This window comes from Streptopelia decaocto (genome assembly GCF_964273445.1).
Source record: "Streptopelia decaocto genome assembly, chromosome: 1".
Classification (NCBI taxonomy): Eukaryota; Metazoa; Chordata; class Aves; order Columbiformes; family Columbidae; genus Streptopelia; species Streptopelia decaocto.
Genome location: NC_138663.1, coordinates 40,132,698 through 40,151,433, shown reverse-complemented (window position 1 = coordinate 40,151,433; position 18,736 = coordinate 40,132,698). Strand labels below are relative to the sequence as shown.

Here is an 18,736-nt window from a genome sequence, read left to right as displayed (position 1 = left end):
ATCCACCTCAAGCCAGAGCTCCGCTGTTCTACACCAACAGAAGTGCACAATCGCATTTTGCCAATTTATGCTCGACCTGAAGGTCTGGTCCGCAATTTTTAATGTTTGAAATGGAAGCATGAACAATAAGGAAGTTCCCAGAAACAGGCAAGGCAAACCCCAGATGATCTTCCCTTGCTGCTCACCCTGCTTCTCTTCTCTTTGCCCCCACCCTCCTTGTTTGGTGAAGCGCCTCCTTCAGCCCCCATTTGCTTGTTCCGCTTTAGCACTTTCTGAAATTCATAATCTCTTGGTAAAAAAAATAAATAAATCGATCTCTCTATATATGTATATGTATATAACTAAACAGCTGCCACGCAGCAGTCACCTGGCTGGAGGGTCCCGTCCCTGCCAGCCCCACGGCCTTTTCTTGTCACTATAGTCTCTGCGGTGATGGTCCAGGTCGTGCCCTCAGGCAGGACTGTTCCTGTATTGCTTGCACTCTCCCATGCCTCTGAGGTACGGTACCAGAGTATTTATTCTATATATATATATTTATGTATATATATATATATATAAATATTTATAAATTTTTGTTTGCCTCGTTCTTTTTCTTGCAAATCCTTTGGAATTGCTGCTGTGGAGAAGCTAGTGAAACACGCTCCCCGTGCCAGTGGCATTATGCTCCCTCCCTGCACCCTATGGACCCTCATCTGTTCCTCTTGCTGACTCCATCACCCAGCTCCAGCTTGGATGGGAGCGGGGAGCCATGGTCCGCCGTCCCCAGTCCGCCAGGGCTGTCCGGTTCCTCTCCTCCCCTGGGTAAGCGGGTGTCCTTGCAGAAGTCCGTCACCCATGAAGGCATGGAGAGGAAGCCCCGGGGATCAACGGTGTAGAAGGGCTTGGCGTGGTGGGCGGTAGGACGGCGGGGTGAGGGGCTGGCGTGGAGGCTGCTGGTGCTGCTGCACTTCTTCACCAGCGTCAGCCCTGGTGGTGGGGGCGAGAAGAGGGAGGTCAGCGAGAGGCTGCTGAGGGTCTCCGAGGGCTCGCTGTTGTTGCCGCCCCCCCGCAGGCTGCTGCCCACCCCCTCCTCGTCCGAGGGGTCCATGGAGTCATGGTGGGTGCAGCCGGGACTGGTGCTCCCGCCACTGCTGTGGCTGCGCTGGTGCCGACGGATGCTCTGCAGGCTGAAGAGCCCCCGGCCCCGCAGGCTCCGGCAGCGGGAGGCAGGGGAGAGGGGGGCTGCCAGGGGTCTTTGGGTGCCGGCAGCTGGCACGGGGCACAGAGCCACCGGGAGGTCCAGGGTGCACTGGGGAGAGTCGCTGAGGTTCAGGCTGTCCTCCAGCGTGGTCTGCAGGCTGCCCGCTGAGCTGCTGCTCCGGCTGTCCAGCGAGGTATCGCTCTCAGGGGCCTGGGGAGCAGGAATGTGAAAACACAGTTCTCAGGAAAGAGGTTGGGCAGGGAGCAACAGACTTTGCCCTTTTATTTATTTATTTATTAAAGATTTTATTACTTTGGGGTGTGCAAATAAACCACAATTACAGAAAAAGGGGGAAAACTCCAATTCTTCCCTCACTCTGCTGAGGGGGGTGCAGCTATAAACTGTCAAGCAATGCTACAAAGCACCAGCCATGAAGCTTGCTCCCTTCTGGGAGAGGAGGAAAGATTTCAATATTTTGAGCTCTGATTTCATTCTGCTCCACAATGAGTCTTCCCCTCCCACATGAGATGCTCCACCAAAAGGAAGGAGTGCTGGTCTGTAAGCTCTGCAGCCCCTGCCACCAGGCTGTCCCTGCCCACTGGGCTCCAGGAGGCAGCAGACCTGAGGTTCCCTGTGGGTCCCCACACTTGGCTTCCCTGTGAACCTGCCACACAGGCTGTGGACACATCAAAACCATTAGCTGGCCAGAAATCAAGGGACTTCTGTACTTAGACCTCAGGCTCTGTACATAGACCTCCTCTAACTGAAAAAACAGCAATGTTTCCAGAGAGAAAAGGGGCCTCATAGTTCTTCTGACCAGGACTCATTGAAATGACAGTATTTAGGGTAGAAAAGTGGAGTCCCCTTCCAGCAGGAATGGGAAACAGCCTTAATTTCCTTGTATCAAGGTTCATTAATTTAAGCTGTATTTCCTAGGAAACTGGTCTGCACTGAGATCATCACTGGGACACAGCCCTGGGAATGATGCATGCAGGACTGGAAGCAGTCTCCTGAACCATAGCTATTCAGTACAAGCTCCATCACACAATCAGAAGTTTACCAATTTCTCCTCAACAACAGTTCCGTACTTTTACGCCAGTGGTATGCCAGCTCCAGAGCTCTTTCTCTTCATGTCTAAGCTTATACCAGAAGTTTCAACACCGTAACAACTCAGCGGCCTCAGCTAGAGGCTAAATTTCTCCCTGGTGAATTTATACACATTTGTATCGTGCCAAGAGTGTCTGTCACGTAGAACTAGATAACATGATTTTATTTTTGTTTTTTAGTTTGTCTGGAATAGAGTGTCCCTGTACTCCTCAAACAGGAATTGTTCGTGGAGTATCTTCTAAGAACAACAACAAGGATCCCTATTGGACTTTCATCTCTGCCTCCTCTGCTCTTCAGAGACACTTGATCTCCCCTCAACACTTCTATTCTTCTCTTTCATTAGTGAGAAACAGCTGTCTTTTCAGAAAGAGACAGCACCTTCCTGGGATGTAAGAGCTAAGTGGGCAGGAGAAAACAGTGAGCTCAGGGACGTGGTGTGTGGATGTGCCAGGAAGGGCTGTGGAGGAGGTGGGTGAGGAGAAGCCTGTTCCAACCAAGCAGGTGCATGATCCAGAGTCGCGGCACTAAGAAGAGCCGAGGTGGCTGTGTGGCAGCTGTCTCCCTGGCTCACACTGTGGCTGCTGTGCATGCAGGTGTCTGCAGGGGACCCGGGCATGAGCTAAAAGGTGATGTGATTTTGTCTTCATGTGGGGCTAGCTGCAGCAGAATAATATTTGATTTCATGGAGTGAGAGTGATACAACACCCCTTTGCTATACAACCCTCTCTCTTCCCCATCCCTCCTGCACTCTGCAGTCCACTGTGCTCCTCCCTGACCACAAGCGGATCTCTCCTTCCTCCGCCCTCCCCCGTGCTCAGCTCCCTCTGGGTGTGATGTGAAGATCAGGCTTTCCTCGCAGAAGGAAGTGGAGGTCCTCACCTGATGAAGAAGTGAACAGTTCACACTCGGCGATCTCAGTGATGCCCATGAGCCTTGCAGAGAGATCTTAGGAAGGTTGCGTGGACATGAGACTTTCTCAGGCCCTGTCTGGGTGGCAGAGACGGCTGGGTGGAAAAATTCTGCTGGTACAGGTAACAGAGGGCAAGATGCACCTGGAGAGAAGGGGCTGGGAAGGACTGACAAAGCACCAAAAGAAATGGGGAGGAGAAGAGAAACAGAAAAAAAAAAAGTTGAAGAGTCCTCCAATTTGATTTGGTGCCTTTGCTGCTGTTACACCAAGGGTCCTGCAAGTCCAGTGTGTGGAGGATATTTAGTAACATGTACTCCTGATCAAGAAGCCTCAACCTAGTGTTCACACCATGGGTCTCACTTTCTACACAAGGACCGAAACCTGCAACAGACTTGGAAGATCTGACACAGCTCAGAGCCAGAAAGCAACAGCCCAGCTTGCCTCTCTTGTTGCTGCTCTCACAGAGGAATGCTGAGCTTTTTCAAGTCAGGTATCACCGCCAGAGGACTTCCATCCCAGATCTTGCAATGCACAGGGTGAAGGAAGATTAAAAAAATTGTGGTTTGGGAAACCTGGGGACCACAGGAGGACAGAGCATGCTCAAGAGTAGAACTGGAGCACTTCCACAAAGGGCAGACATGTATTACGTGTTCCTTGAACCTGCACCTGAGGAGCCTGGCCAGGGGACAGCAACATTTTACCATGCTGTGTGGGCACAGGTCATCCAGCTGGCACGGCAGGGGAGTGTGTCCCCACACGTGTCTGACTGTGAGTGGGTGAACTGCTGTAAATGGGAATCAGCTCTTTCACAACACTTCACATAGGCAAGTCTGAAGGAAGATATAAGATCTAGCAGCAAAAGAAGGAACTGCTTCTCATCCCATTCCTGAAGACTGACAAACTGAAAGCGAATTCTTGGGGAGTGTAACCCCACATCGCATTAACTCCATTCCTGGCAGGGGGCAGGCAGAAGAAAGGCAGATGAGCTGAACCAACCCACACTTTCAGCAGACCTGGAGAATGACACACCTACCTTTGGTACTTTCATGCTTTAGCCAAGACTGGACTGAGTTGAAAGGAGTTTTCTCCATTTCACACAGGTAACTGTCCGGGTTTCTTGAGTCATCCTCACTGGATATTGGGAGCAGGCATTCCCCTAGATCACCTGCTCCATTGGAGTCAGGGCTGTCCTGGTGATCCTGCTGGAAAAAAATAAGTGAGGACAAAACCTTGTGAGATTTAATGACAGATGAGAGAGAAGACTTGTCAAAGCCTCAAGAAGGGCTCGTTCTGAAGATACCTTCATGCTAGCTAAGAGATGCTCAGGTTTCCAGCCAAAATCCCCTAAATTTAGGCTCATTCAGAGGAAGTTACTGACAATAGTGAACTTTCAAAAACACACATCCCTTTTTCCTCCTCAAATCCTTCTCTATGACATGTCTCTACAGAGCAGCTCTTGAAAAGTGACCAGAATTTATATTCCTCAGCAGGGCTGATGAATTCTGGATGAATACAGAGCACTTCAAACGAGTAGGGGCAGGAATACAGTGCACAGTCCAACATGCCCATGACCACCTGGGGCTAACCTTGATCTCCTTAGGACTCAGCTGAGAAGTGCTGCGATTGTCTGACTCGTCTCCCAGAAGTATGGAAGAGGACTTGTCTGAGTTGAGGGATAATGCTTCCATTTCAGCCAGCTGGACCTGCAGGAAGGCAAAGAAGCTGTCACAGGTCATACTTGGCATCTACATTTCAAGCAGTCACACAGTTTATGATGGATAAGTAAGAGCCTGTAGACCCAAGATCAATTGTAGGTTATATTCCTTGGATACATCAGGTACTGCCTAACCCAGACCTGGGCTGGACAGGAGAATCCACTTTTAATGAAGGTTGAACATATGATCTACAAGCAGCCCACCATCAGTCCATGCTCCTCTAGTGCCAGAATTTGAAGAAGGAGTCCTGAATCTGTCCCAGCAATACAGCTAGCACAAGCCCCTGCAAGTAAAGCCAAGCGGGGAGAGGGCTCCCTCAGGCCAGTGACAAGGCAGTCTGTCCTGCTGAGGGATGAGGAGTGGACCCCTTTTTCTGAAGGCCTCATGGGCAGCCCTGCTTAAACGTTAAGATGCTTTCATTCCAGGGATAGTCATGCCTCTTGCAGTGCATGCCAGTATCATGCTTTTCATATTCTCTTACCTTCAATCACTGAAACCCTGTTTCCCTTCAGCTTCCCTGTGTCTTCCCTTTCCTCTCACCTCTAACCCACCCAAGACCCCAGCTAACAGTATCTCCCACCCTGTTCTCCATCCCTAAACTCAGCCCTCCCACCCGCTCATACTTGTGCTCTCCTGCTTTCTGAAGACAAACCTGTCCACTGCATCTTTCTCATCCTTGAGCCTCAGCTCCACTCCAGCCCCATGCCTGACCTTGCTTCATCTTTCGGTCTGTTTCATTTTTGGCCTCTCTCCCATCCTCTTTCCTCCAAGCTTTCTATTCCCCTCTGCCTGACATCTCTTTCCCACAATGCCTGAAAAACATCTGCTTTTTCTAGTAGTCTAAACAGCTGCTCTGTCCCTCCTGTGCTTCCCATCACCGGTCTCTAGAGTCCCACCGGCTCCTGACTCAAGAGCTATATTCTGTGTTGTCTCAGTCAGAACAGCTTGCTTCCTTGGCCGTTTGTTTTGTCCTTCCCTGTGTTTGTGTTTGCAGGAGGCAGGTACAGCTTTTGAGCTATTAATATAAGAGCAGGTAGAACATTTTGAGAGATGACTCCTTCGAGCTGGGAGTTTGGTGGCTTGTGCCAGTGCCAGAGGCTGGAAGAGGTCTCCATCTGAGGGACAATGCACTTCAAACAAACAGGACGGAAAACCAGAGGGCACAAATGACATCCTTATCTGTGATATTATTCTGACAGAGGGACACAGTGCTGTTCAACCATGAAAAGAGCCCAAAACCAACAACTGCTAGTCAGAGCACAGACGGACCAGAGAGCCCACAATTAAGTTCTGTCAAGTACGCTACACAGCCACCAGTCAGCAACTACCTGTGTAGAGAAACAGTCTTCGTTCGGTCCCACTTAACATGCGTACTCATCTGTTACTCGCCTAAGTGCTTGTTACACCAGAACAGCTTTACAGCTGTTTTTGCAGAGACCTGAGTGTGAAATCTGATAACATCTACAACTGCCTTCTCCGTCCATAAAAAAGGGCTTCAACACAAGCCAGAATAGTCTGTTCTTCACTGAACTGCTCACTCACAAATTCTGGACACCCTGGGATCTACACAAAAAATATAGATCAACAAAGTCATGAATAGATAAATTTCATGAGTGGCAACACAGTTCACCGCTGCTCACTGGCAAACTCCTGCCACTGGCTAAACACACTATCAGCCACCAAAATGCAGATGTCTGTCAACCAGCCCAGGAGCGAAAGGAAAGAGATGACAAGAGAAGAGGTTAGAGTATGAAAAAAATATGGTTTGGTCTTATAGCTTCCCTTACTACTGAATATTTAAAAATCTTCCGACTAAAGATGAGGAATAAAAAAAAAATGGCAGTGAAGGGAGAAGGGGCTGTCCACTAAGAGCATAATCCATGAAAACTGCATCAACCTGAACCACACACACATAGAATATATCTAGTTGCAGAAAAAACGTATCTTTAAAAACAGGGCTGTGATTACAAAAATCCTTAATTGCACAAATAATTGGTTTAAAAATAAGAGGCCAGCAGCCTAACTAGGAAAGACGCTGAGCACTTCTACTCAATGCAACAAAAAGCTTAATTAATTAATTACTTTGTTGTGTCTGTCCACTGTACTCAGCACCTTGACAGATTAAACTACAAATAAAATGGGAATGAACATTATTGGCTAATATGTGATTTTTTGTCAGAAGGACTGAGTTAAGGGTGATTCACCAGGCAGCAAGCATAATATTTTGTTTGAAAGCAGATGTATTGAATAGGACTAGATAAAAAAAAAAAACAACAAACTGATTTGCCTATATAACTTGCTGTCATTTGGTTCTCAGATAGCACAATTCTGTCTGTGTGTACAATGCACATTCAGATATGTTGATGTACAAGAGTACACTCTAATTTAATGACAATGTGCATTGCTGGTGCGAGTGCTGGGAAAAGCTGTGACTGCATGTAGTGATTTCCTGTTGGACTTTCCTCAATGTTTTGTATACTATGAAATATGGATATGAATCAACCATGACTTAAAATCCTGACTGTAGTTTTGATTTATATGATCAGAAATAAAATACCTACATTTTACTGCTGAAGTTATTCTTGCAGATATAATTTCTTTTCAATTCCACATTTCAAATGTATTGAAATATCAATTTTGAAAAATAATATATGGCTCTATAACAGCCATCAGAAAATACGATCTAAGAATAATTCGTTGGCTGTGATTATTCTGTTAAACTCTTTGCTGTGGGTTGCAATTGAAGACTTTGCTGCCTAGTTACCTTGCGGGGAAGGTAAGAAAATCTGTTGGTTTTGTCTTCATTCCTAGGCAGGATACTGAAGGCTATCTGGAAGGTTTTCAAATGCAGCAAACTAGCTGCAAATTACTTAATTTCGGGGTAATCATTCTGGAATGCCTTAGAAGACCTGATTTGCTGAGAAGGGTGAGCACCAACTGCTGAATATAAGGACTTATGTAAAGCAGTGGAAGCTGTGGTTAACTGAAAACTAGTTATTTTCTGCATTAATGCAACATCCATTTGTGAAGTGTTGCAACACTGATAAACTACAGAAATGTTTGCATCGTGATACTTACAAAGGGAAGCTATACATACAAGTAGATAACTGAAAGGCTTGAAAAAATTACAGCATCAGAACTAGGCATCCAAAGCCAAACAAAATATTGTTTTCTTCTAACATGGATAGAGTAACCTGCCAATGAGAGCTCTCTTTCCAAGCTTCCTGGTTTCTTTATAAGCAATAGCAACATATCAAGTTAGTTACGGGGAAAATTAAGATTGTCACTGCTGCACTGATTTACTGTCAGATGAGCCACGCTACTGTCACAAGTCTGACCATAATCATAGCACTTACATACAATAAAATTATTTCAGAAACAAACTTCTCCTACTTACCTAACTTCTCCCAGACTACTTTGCTCCTGAAGTTTTGCAACCTGAAAAGACTAATTGCTTAGGAAGTAGTTTTCCAAAGCATCTGCTAACTTCAGAAGCACAAGTCTAAGCCATTTGGTGCCCTGCTCTTAGCAACAACCCATTTGTCAGCTAACAGGTTCTACAGCAGAAAAGAGACTCTCAAACTTTCTCAGTGGGCCCATTTTTATTTAGTTTTTGCTCAAACTAATTAACTGTTTTCACCACAAACCAATCCTTGCTCACAGATGGTGACTCTATTCAACAAGGCATTTAAGCATGTGCTTAATTCATCGACCTCAACAGGGAATTAGCAAGCACATACTTAAAATGAAGACGAAACACATGCTTATATTTCCCACTGAATTGCCCCTGAGCACTGTCATTGGAGTGAGATCCTTTGAGTCCTCTGTACAACATGAGCTTGAACCTCTGCTTTTCTTGCAGAATCGAACACAACAAGAACTGCCAGGATGCCTTCACAGTCATTTCTATACAGCTCATTCAGGCTCTCCTGACCTATGTCCTGGCACATCTCACCTTTCCACCACCTCAGACATTCCCCCGTGGCTAAGGAGGGCAGGCCTGTACTAGAGGCAGCATCAGCAATTCGTGACAGATGACAAACACAGGTCAACAAGCTCTCTGTCTACACAATCTACAGCCAGGAGCACACATCGGATGACCTGCGGGCATGTGGGTGTAGGTGTGCGGGTCCTGGGGGGAGAGTCCCCTCACGCATCCTCGTACGCAGGTTACCTCTTGCTTGTCATGGTTACACTTCTCGCACATGGCCGGCGAGGAGTAATGATGGAAGACGGAGCCCGATAGGTTATCGATGATCATTAACTCCCCGTCGAAGGAGTCCTTAATAATTAAAGAGACACTGTCCAGCCATAAGTTCTCCTAGGGGACAAGAAAGGGGGGAGGATGGGAGAGATCATTTTAAGAATGCTGAGTTTTTTTCTTCAAAGCTTCATGTGAATTTGGGGCTGGGTTCTCCACCCTGACTCATCTGGAGCAGCACCTTGTTCTGCAGGTACCTGCACAGGGTCACTGGGGGAGCATTTGCTCCTTAGGGTGTGTAAAGGTGCCAGATCTCAATGCAAAAAAAAAAAGGAAGGAGGAACTGTCTTTACTCACTGTCAGTGCACCACAGCACTACTCACACCTCCCTTCCAGCTCTGCTGGAGCACCTCACTCTTGATCTGCCATTTCCCCTGCTCTCTTCTCCTGAGCTCCCTCTCAGATTTGCACCTAACAAACCTTCAGCTGATCTGCTCCACCTCTCCTCTGCTGGCCCCCAGGTTCCTACACCATGATGACAATGAAAAGAACCCACTGCTGCACAGCCTTGTTCCCAAAATGATGCTACCAACTGAAAAAGTCTCCTGCTGAACGCAAACCTCTCACCCTAAGGTGGAGGCATCTGTCTGCTACTGCTGAACCCTCAGTCATCTAGGCTGCCCAGCTTCTCCCCACAGCTACTTGCTGCAGTCTGGTTGGTAAGCTCAAAGGTGTACTCACCTGTGCTGGAGAGTAACATCTCATGCATAGGCGCCCTTCAGGATCTGTTCTCCCACCTCCGCCTTCTGTTCCTGTTCCTTTTCCCTGTCTTGAATTTGCAGATCCTGACTTGCGGGAGCACAGCCCATGTGCAAATTCCAGCTCAATCTCAGCATCCATCTCTGCATCCTCCTGAGCCTCCTTGTTACTGTCATCGAGATGTTTCATGAGCACAGCTACCACCACATTGATGAGGACAAACTGGGCTGTGAGCACAAAGCTGACAAAGTACAGTGGGGAGATGAACTGCAGGTTGCTGAGGCAGCTTCGGTCATCGTGGCTGCAGTCACGCAAGGTATCCTTGAGGGGAAGTTGGGTTTGAGAGGGAACGGTGGAAGGAAGGAAGGAAGGAAGGACTAAAGTAAGAATACAAGCTTGGCTGCTCTTTCTGTCAAAAAACACTGACACCAATGGAAAGAGCAAGTCAAATATTTCTATCACCCCATACCCTCTGTGATCATAAGGTCCTCAAAGAATCTGGATGCTATCTGATCATATGCTCTCTGCTGCAGAGCAAATATGTCGAAAGGTGTACAGAGGAAACTACTTCCAGATCATCATATGTTGCTGCCACTGTAACCCCACACATGTGAGCAAGAACAAAATAAGCAGTCTGGTACTGCCTTCTCCCATCCAGACTCAAAAGCACCATATGTGTTCAAAGACCTTTCATCTCTCCACATGCTTTGAAGGAAGAAAGTATTTAGTTTGGATTGCCCTGGTAGCTCTGCAGATGGGTGCCATATCCAATGCACCTACATTCAGGTTTGCTAAGAGGTCTTACAACAGTGGATGTTCCCTCTTAGACTAGACAGTCTTCTTGTCCCTCCCTAGGACGATTTGCATTTTTCTCAGATGTCTGTAGGACTAGATGAGCCCAGAATTTGAGTTACCATGGCGGGGAGGGAGATTCTGACCTGAGCAGGGACATTATCTAGCAACCCAGCTTCTGTGCCCATTCCCTTTTCTAGTCCAAGCACTGCTGAACAGATCACACATAGAAATTTCTCCTTCCCCACCATAAGGACATCCACACCCCTGAGGCCCAGTTACCTTCATGATCCCATTCCAGTTGTCACCTGTGGACACCTGGAAGAGTGTGAGGAAGGCCATCCCGAAGTTCTCAAAGGTGGCATGGCGGCTCATGCCCTCACAGGGGTTCTCATCATTGCATACTGAAAGGAAGGGGATCGCGGCTATCAGCAGAGGACACATTAATGGCCCTGAGGTCAACAGCAGGTACTGGGGAAGGGGACTTCAGGCTTCTCACAGCCTGGAGACCTCAGGTAATGGCATCAGCACCCTGCCCAACAGTTGGCTGTTGCCCAGCAATACAGTAAAAACACTGATGTCCCAGCCGTGGGATATAAGGCAGTGTAACTCAGTTGCTCAGGGGTATCCTCCCAACCTGTCATTGTGCTGCCTTTCTTCTTCATCAATATTCCACGACAAGAGATGCAAATAAACTTTCCCTGAATTTTTCTTGTAATCTTGAAGGCAATATCAACATAGGCAGTGCAGAAAAAGCAAAAGTTTAATAATTAAAGAGAAACCAGATGCTGCCTTTATTTTGTTAGGCTGTTAGGACAATAACAACTTAGTGGGAAATTCCTCTTACATCAGTTATGCATAAGGGAGAATGAAGCCCATCAAGTACTTCAATCCCTTTATTAAATAAGTACTGATTCTGAGAAACCTCAGCTTCCAAGCAGATCTGTAGCTCACACTGGAGCATGGTCTACTTGAGACTTACCCAGTTTTCCAAAGAGCTCCACTCCTAGAGCAGCGTAGATGAAAAAGAGTAGCATGAAAAGGAGTCCAAGATTTCCCACCTGAAAGCAAAAGGCATGGTCAGCAGACCCCAAAGCCTATTTCATCTGTACAGGCAAGTGTTTCTGTCTTTCAAAGCCTGAAGAGAACAGCAGCAAATTCCCAGTGTACAAATGCAACCAATCAACTGCTCAACACTAGGGAAACCACCAGTGGTGGCATCAGTTGCAAGTGGACTTGAAGGGTGCTCTTTTCCCAGTTGCCTCCACTCCAGCACAAGCTCTAGCCAGGGCTGACTAAATTGTGCAGTTTCTGGGCCAGGTGAAGACAAGCACATCGGAGCAGGGGCACACAAGGTGAAGTCAGCTTGGCTGGGTGAAGGACAAGCTATCGATTACACCATACAGACATGTCCTGCAGTGCTACGTGTGCCACCAAACTGCCTAAATCCCTTGAAATTATGCTCATGTGAGGAGTGCAACAGCAGTGCTCCAAAGACAGGGACACAGGTACACCAGCTCCTTCCATGAGCCAGGCAGAGCATGGCGGGGCAAAGCACCAGCTTCACGTGGAGGTTACAACAGGGCTCGATGAAGGAATAGGCAGGCGGAAGGGAAGAAGGATAAGGAGGCACTTTTGAAATGTGTGGAGAGGAGGAGAAGAAGAGAGAAAAAGAGACTATGAAGGTGCCAAGAGAGGAAGCAGAGCTTCCTTTGCATCTTATGAATAACAGGTCAAAGCCTGATCTCTGGGCCTCCGGCAGCTACTGTTTGGAAAACCCCCATTGCAAAGATTGCTACTTCATAAAGGCAGCAGTACCACCAGTAATACAGGTACTGCTCCCAAGTCATCTCTCTCCCAAATCACTGCTTGCCTCTGAATCTCCTGCCTCCCAGCATGTGGGGCAGTCGGGTTACATGTGAGGAGCAGGAGGAGGTTTTGGAAGAGGCAAGATGAGCAGTAATAGAATTGCCAGTAACAGTTAGCTCACTGTTGGTGGACCAAGAGAAGTGGTATATGGGTGTTTTTGAAAAACTGAAAAGTGTCTGGTCTAAATGCATGTGGTCACTGGGCCTTTGCTAGGATCATCCATTTCAGGAGACTAATTTAGTTATTGCAACTGCTGTGCCACCTAAATTCAGGAGAGAAATAATATGATTCAGTCCACCCACTCCCCTGAGCAGCCAGACCCTGGCTCCCTGCGTGCTCAGTGGAAGGAATTATTTCTGATGACTAAATTGGATACCATAGTAAATGCTGCAAACACACACTTCTGGGTCTGTGTCTACAGGGCATTAAGAAAAAGAAGTTAATAAAACCTAGCTAAGGGCAACATTTCCAAAGGGCTCTTCAAAATTGAAGCTCTATTCGCTCTTAAGAATTGTTGCAGTGTAACAAAGACAGGAAGGGAATTGAAACAGGACAAGTGGAGACGCCTTCTACGCCATTAGCAAGCCAAAATCCCTGATGTGAGTCTGTGCTCTAGGAACAAAAAGAGAAAGGTCGAAAGGAGGAAAAAGTGCAATGGAAAGGACAGCTTATTTTAAACTGCTTCTTTTGGCAAAGCCAATAAATCTTGAAGAATAATATTAGAGATAATTCAATTGTCCCCCAAAGACCCAGAGTATAAAATATGGAGACTAGATTCAATCTTTTAGCAGTGAAACTGGGAGATTTTAGCCCTGCTTTAAGTGCAGACTTTTACACAACTTTAACTATGGAGTGATTTTTGATCCATCTGTTATATAACTTCATTAAATGAAGCCAACCTGTTACAGAAGGAAGCAAAAGACAGTCAATAGGAAGCAGATTGATCATAGGCTTTGATGCTGGAAAGATTAAGCACTGCTTGTTACCACTTTCCAGGGAATACTTAGAAGACAGACCTTTAGACATCTGCTTGTGAGGGTTCTGTGGCAGATATTAATGACCCCCAAAAGACCCAACCTATCATCTTGGTTAGCAAAGGAGCTGTACAGGAGACAGAAGAGTCAGAATTTATAAGGTATGGAAGAATATATTAGTACTTGTGGTTTGTGGGTATGATCAGAGCAGGGCTCAGAGGCTTGAACTGAGATCCCAACTGTGCTTTTTGCCACCCCGAGCAAAACATTTCACTGCCTGATGACTCAGTTTCTCCATCTACATGACAGGGATATGAACATTTCCTCCTCTCTTATTAAGTCTCTATATTTTGGGGATAGAAGTTGACTCGCACCATTTAAGTGCAAATACACTGCAGAGTCCCCTTCCAAGAGCTTCTGTACACTATTTCAGCCAGCTCTTAAGATCTGTGTGCATTTATCTGGGTTACAGAATAAACATGCCACAGACATGCAGATGCTGGTTCTGGAGACCTGCTTCATTCCAGTTCCTTGCCTGAGAAAAATCAGCTGTTGTGGCTCCTGGAACAGGAAAGAGCAAGGTGCAAAGAAGCTGTACTGAGCCAACCTGGGGCAGCAGAGACAGAACTAATAAACGTTACTGGCCCAAAGCTGCCTGCTATAGGCATATGCTTCATCTCCTGCTCCTTCCATTGTCCAGTGTATCTCAGCCCTCAGCTACCCTGGATAACAATATTATTATATATTCTACATATGAATTGTATAATGATTATTATTAGACAAAACCACAAATTATTATTGTTTAATAAAAAACATGAGGCATCAGGCAGAGCTCAGGATCCATGAAAGATCGGTGTTTCCCCCTTGCTTCTGTGCCATGAGATTTCTCTAATTCAGATTGACATTTATTGTCACCAACATCAGAACTAAACTCCTTGGGTAACTACTCATGCTGTTTTCAGATTGATTCTCAGCTCTGCATCACTCACCAAGACTGGCACATTAGCTGATAAATCAACTGACAAATGCCCATGCATTTTGATATCATGCAATAGAGCTGCCTGCTTAGGGCCTGTCACAGCAGTGGTTTGATGTATGATCAGTAGAGCCACTCGGTGCCATTACTCCTTGCTTAACAATTCTCTCTCTCGAGGATCCAAAAGGAAGGGGACCAGTCTCCCTGGCTGCTCATCCATCACAGAGGATCCTCGCAGTGGGCTCAAAGCCTGTGTAAAGCACCGTGTCAGCATCTCATTCGGGAACAGCTGCCGCTCACAGCTCATGAAATCCTTCTGTCTAGCTGTCTTGCAGTAGACACTTCACTGCCGGCTGCGTGAGCCACAACAGAGTGCGTCACTGCTTCTCATACACGAGAGGCTCAGAGACACAAAGGGGTCCAGGAGGAGAAAGGAAGAAAAGAAAGTAGGAAGACGGGGGCACTAGCTAAGAAAAGGAGTGACAGAAGCGCAAATGAGAGGGGGGCAAAAAGGGGCACAGGCAGCGAACGGTGAGAAGGGCAGAGATGCAAAGACCTCCTTTCCTCCTGAAATGGCTGCTAGTTACTCTTCTTGTCTTATAGAGAGGGGGGGAGGAGCTGGGGACTAGCTGCAAGCAGTCAGAGACTAGCTAGAGGTAATGGGAAGAAGTTTGTCCTCATCCAGAAATCAAGCCGTGTTTCATTCACCCACGGGAGAACAGAGGTGAGCTGTACCCCTGTGATTGACAAGATAACCTGGACAACATCTGTCTGAGGAGACCTCTGCCCCCATGAATGACATGAAAACTCAGACTCCACCTTCAGGCAGTTGCCTGCACAACACAGTAGACACCACTTCGAAGACTCTACAGGAATTAGCCCTTTGGAAAAAGGGTGCAGAAAAGACAAGTCGCTGGGGAGGCTGGTTTGTTTTACCTGTGGCAGGGCTTGAACAACTGTATCCAGCAGTGCTCGCATTCCTGTGGCCATCTTCAGTAGCTTCAGGACTGCCACAACAAACACAAGAGAAGCATCACTCAGACTGAGCTCAGAAAGCCCACCCTTTGTGTGACTGATTAATGCCAGTATTGCAAGACGGATGTTTTTCCCTTGCCCTAGAAAAACTGGATTTTCCCCCTTGGCCCCCTCCTCCCTTTTCCTATTTCTTTTGACTGTACAACCCCAGTGTTCCTTCTCCTCCAGTCCGTCTCTTTCTTACTGAATATTCTGTTTCTGTCACCCATGACTATTGAGCTTCTTCTGCTTCATCCAGACAGTCTGGCCAAGAGCCCCCCTTTCTCCCAACAATGTGTATCACAATTCTCCCTCTGGTTTGATTTTTCATTCCATCACTTTCTCTTCCTCCAGCCACCATCCGTTAAGGCAGCTTAGAACATCTTGGACACCACCAGGAAGATTCAGTCCCCTCCCTCTGCCCACTTCAACCTGCTTGTGGGCCCTTTCTCTAAACACCACTGCCATACTTCTCCCATAAAAGAATATCAGGGAAAGTTCAGTACTCGCATGATCTGCTTACCCTCCTGGTCCTTCACCCCCTGCTAAAACCACTGCATCTAATGGCTAAAGGAAGCCAGAAAGCCTTAGTCTCTAGGCTGTCCTTTGTCACATCTCCTGCCTCCCTCCTAGGGCCAGAGACAGGGCAAGCCCATGACTCTACAGCCTCTGCTCAATGAGTCATGGCACCAAGTCCCACTCTACGGCCACCTACAACAGCCCTGCCTCTGGCCAGTGTCTCTCTCACCCCGGGCGATACGCAGAACCCTCATGATCCGAATGATAGTGGGGTTAATTGGGAGAGCAGCATTGATTTCAATCTCTTCCAACGTGATGCCCATGACAGACAGCAGCACAATGGCCAGATCTAGCTGGTTCCACCTTAAGAAGAAAAAGTGAAGAGAATAAAGGACGATGGACTTTTTCCATTTCCCTGAAAAAGAAAGTGAATTGTCTCTACTTGAACCTAAATATTGCTTTATCTATGAGTCCAAGGCCCCATTCTGAGTCAGCCTATATGGCCTTTTGCAGACAAACAGAGATTCACTTTGCATACACCCTGAGCAGCCAGAGGCAAGCCAGCCTGATCTGAAAGCATGGAGCTGTGTTACTATGGTGCTATGCTTTGACTAATGGGCTCAGCTTTTTGTGGCCTGACTACCTAGAATCAGCTTCGTTATACACATTCCGCTTCAGCATGCTCCCAGTTTGCCTCAAGGCCAGGAAAAAATGGCTCTTTCTAACCTCACCTCCTCTGCTTTCTAGCCTAATCAGCAGGTACCAAGGCAATTTTTGGACAATTCTTACTATTACCTATGCATTGTGGCTCACACGGGCTGAGGCTAGATCCATGCTGTGCAGAACCGGGAGGCAGTCAGGGAACTCTGCTACCACCTCACACTCCAGGTAAGGATTCATATTCAAAACCTCCACCCCAAACCCAGTTGCCCCACAGCCACAGTTGACATAACCTTCTGCTTACCTGTCTTTGAAGAATCGCCGCAGACCAAATGCCACCAGCTTGAGAACAGCCTCCAACACAAAGACAGTGGTGAACAGGTAGTTGCAATATTTGAGGGCGGTCTCCAGGGACTGCCAGCAGAAAGAGAGGGTAAAGAATTGAGATAAAAACAACAACGAACACATAACCTGTGGGGGAATTCTCCTGAGTGCCAGGAATTCGCTGGGAGGTGGGGAAGCTGCCCCATGCCTCCTACCTACTTGAAGGTGGAGGCTGCCTACTAAGGGCAACCACCAGCTGGCCCCTCTGCCCCACGTTGTTCTCAGGACTGATTATTGCTCCTTTCTGCTGTACTGTTCAATGTAATGGGGAGCAGGAGGCTATTGCAAGAAGAATCCACCCAGTACCATCAGCCTCCTCTTTTGCCAGTAGCCTACGCCACCTGGATACCACCATGTTAATGGCACTAGCATAGCTATCCATCAGAAGGGAGACACGAAGGTTACTCCAGTTGTGGATACATTGTCTCTGCTGGGAGGAAACCCCTCTGTGCCTTGATGTGGGGCAGGCACATGTCATATCTCTTAGCTGTTGGGCTTCTGGTTCTTTTATGTGCTGCCCCTTCTCCATCACCAAGGACGAGTGTGAGCAGTAGGCAGCATTTGGTGGCACTTTATACTGGAAGGGTTCAAAGGGCTTTGGCAAGATTCTTTAGCAGAGCCTGACAGCAGGCTAACATGGCTGGACCTGCATTCCAGGGGAAGGAGCTCAGGGGTAAGGAAGAAGAGTAACTTATTCAGGAGCAAAGGCCCAACGTGGGGATGGCAAGAGACAGAGGTTAAGAGTTCCTGCAGAGTAAAACTGGGCACCACCAAGGGCAATATAAAAACCAGGCAGTTGGGCAAGATGGGCAAGAAATGGAGGAACCTGGCAGTGGATTTGAATGAGGACAGACAGGTTCAGTTCCTGATCAAAGCCTGAGCTACCTTGTACAGCATCTGCTCAGACACCAGTGCTGTCACCTAAACCAAGGGTATCCTAAACAGGAAACTGAAATGCCACCAGGCAAAGGTTGTGATGAATGCTTTGTCTACATATGGAGGCAGAAAGTTCCTTTGATACGTGCAACACACTTTTTTTTTTTCCATCAAACGCACCTAGGACTTTGCCAGGAACACTAAGAGGTAGGTAGTCTTCCCCAAAGTATAAATTTATTTGGCCTTCAAGGCCCTTTACCAGGAATGACCCCCTGCAACTGCGAGAGGCTCTGCTCAGTGCTTTGGCCCTGCAGCTTCTCTGTTGGACACACAACCAGCCACCCTAGTCCTTTCAGCTCAGGCCACACAGCCGCAGAACTGGACTGACATTTGGAAATATAAAGCAAAGCCTGAAGCTCCCAGAACAGTGCTGCTTCTACCACTCCTCCTGTTAGAATCCAGAGGAACTGACAAAGCAGACCAGGCAGTTAAATTTGGGTGATCCACATATTCACTAATATAAAGCACAAGAGACTTAATTGCACCTTGCTTTCTGGAGGCCTGACTCCTGCTTAGGTGCCTTCTCTTTATTGATTTTAATGGATAACAACTGTCTGAGTACATCTGTCTGGATACATAGGAAACTTTTCACATAATTTTGCCTACTACATTAACTATTGCAACACTTTAAAAGTATTTTTTAGAGACACTCAAGTGTCCTGCCTATGCTGGTGGCTCATGGTCACCAGAGAGCTGTAGCAAAATAACATGACTAGAGGCAGGGCTTATCTCCATGATCT

The 18,736-nt window shown here is 47.1% G+C and overlaps 1 protein-coding gene across 1 annotated transcript in view; it reads right to left on the bottom strand.

Moving 5' to 3' along the window:
* Positions 1-455: 455 nt before the first annotated feature.
* CACNA1I (calcium voltage-gated channel subunit alpha1 I) overlaps positions 456-18,736 on the bottom strand; it is a 155,994-nt gene continuing 137,713 nt past the window's right edge. The window contains 11 exon segments of the mRNA XM_082071182.1: positions 456-1,390; positions 3,167-3,363; positions 4,231-4,396; positions 4,784-4,900; positions 9,087-9,233; positions 9,855-10,193; positions 10,947-11,068; positions 11,647-11,725; positions 15,420-15,490; positions 16,246-16,379; positions 16,981-17,090. Coding sequence (XP_081927308.1) covers positions 689-1,390; positions 3,167-3,363; positions 4,231-4,396; positions 4,784-4,900; positions 9,087-9,233; positions 9,855-10,193; positions 10,947-11,068; positions 11,647-11,725; positions 15,420-15,490; positions 16,246-16,379; positions 16,981-17,090 — 2,184 coding nt within the window. The 3' untranslated portion in view covers positions 456-688.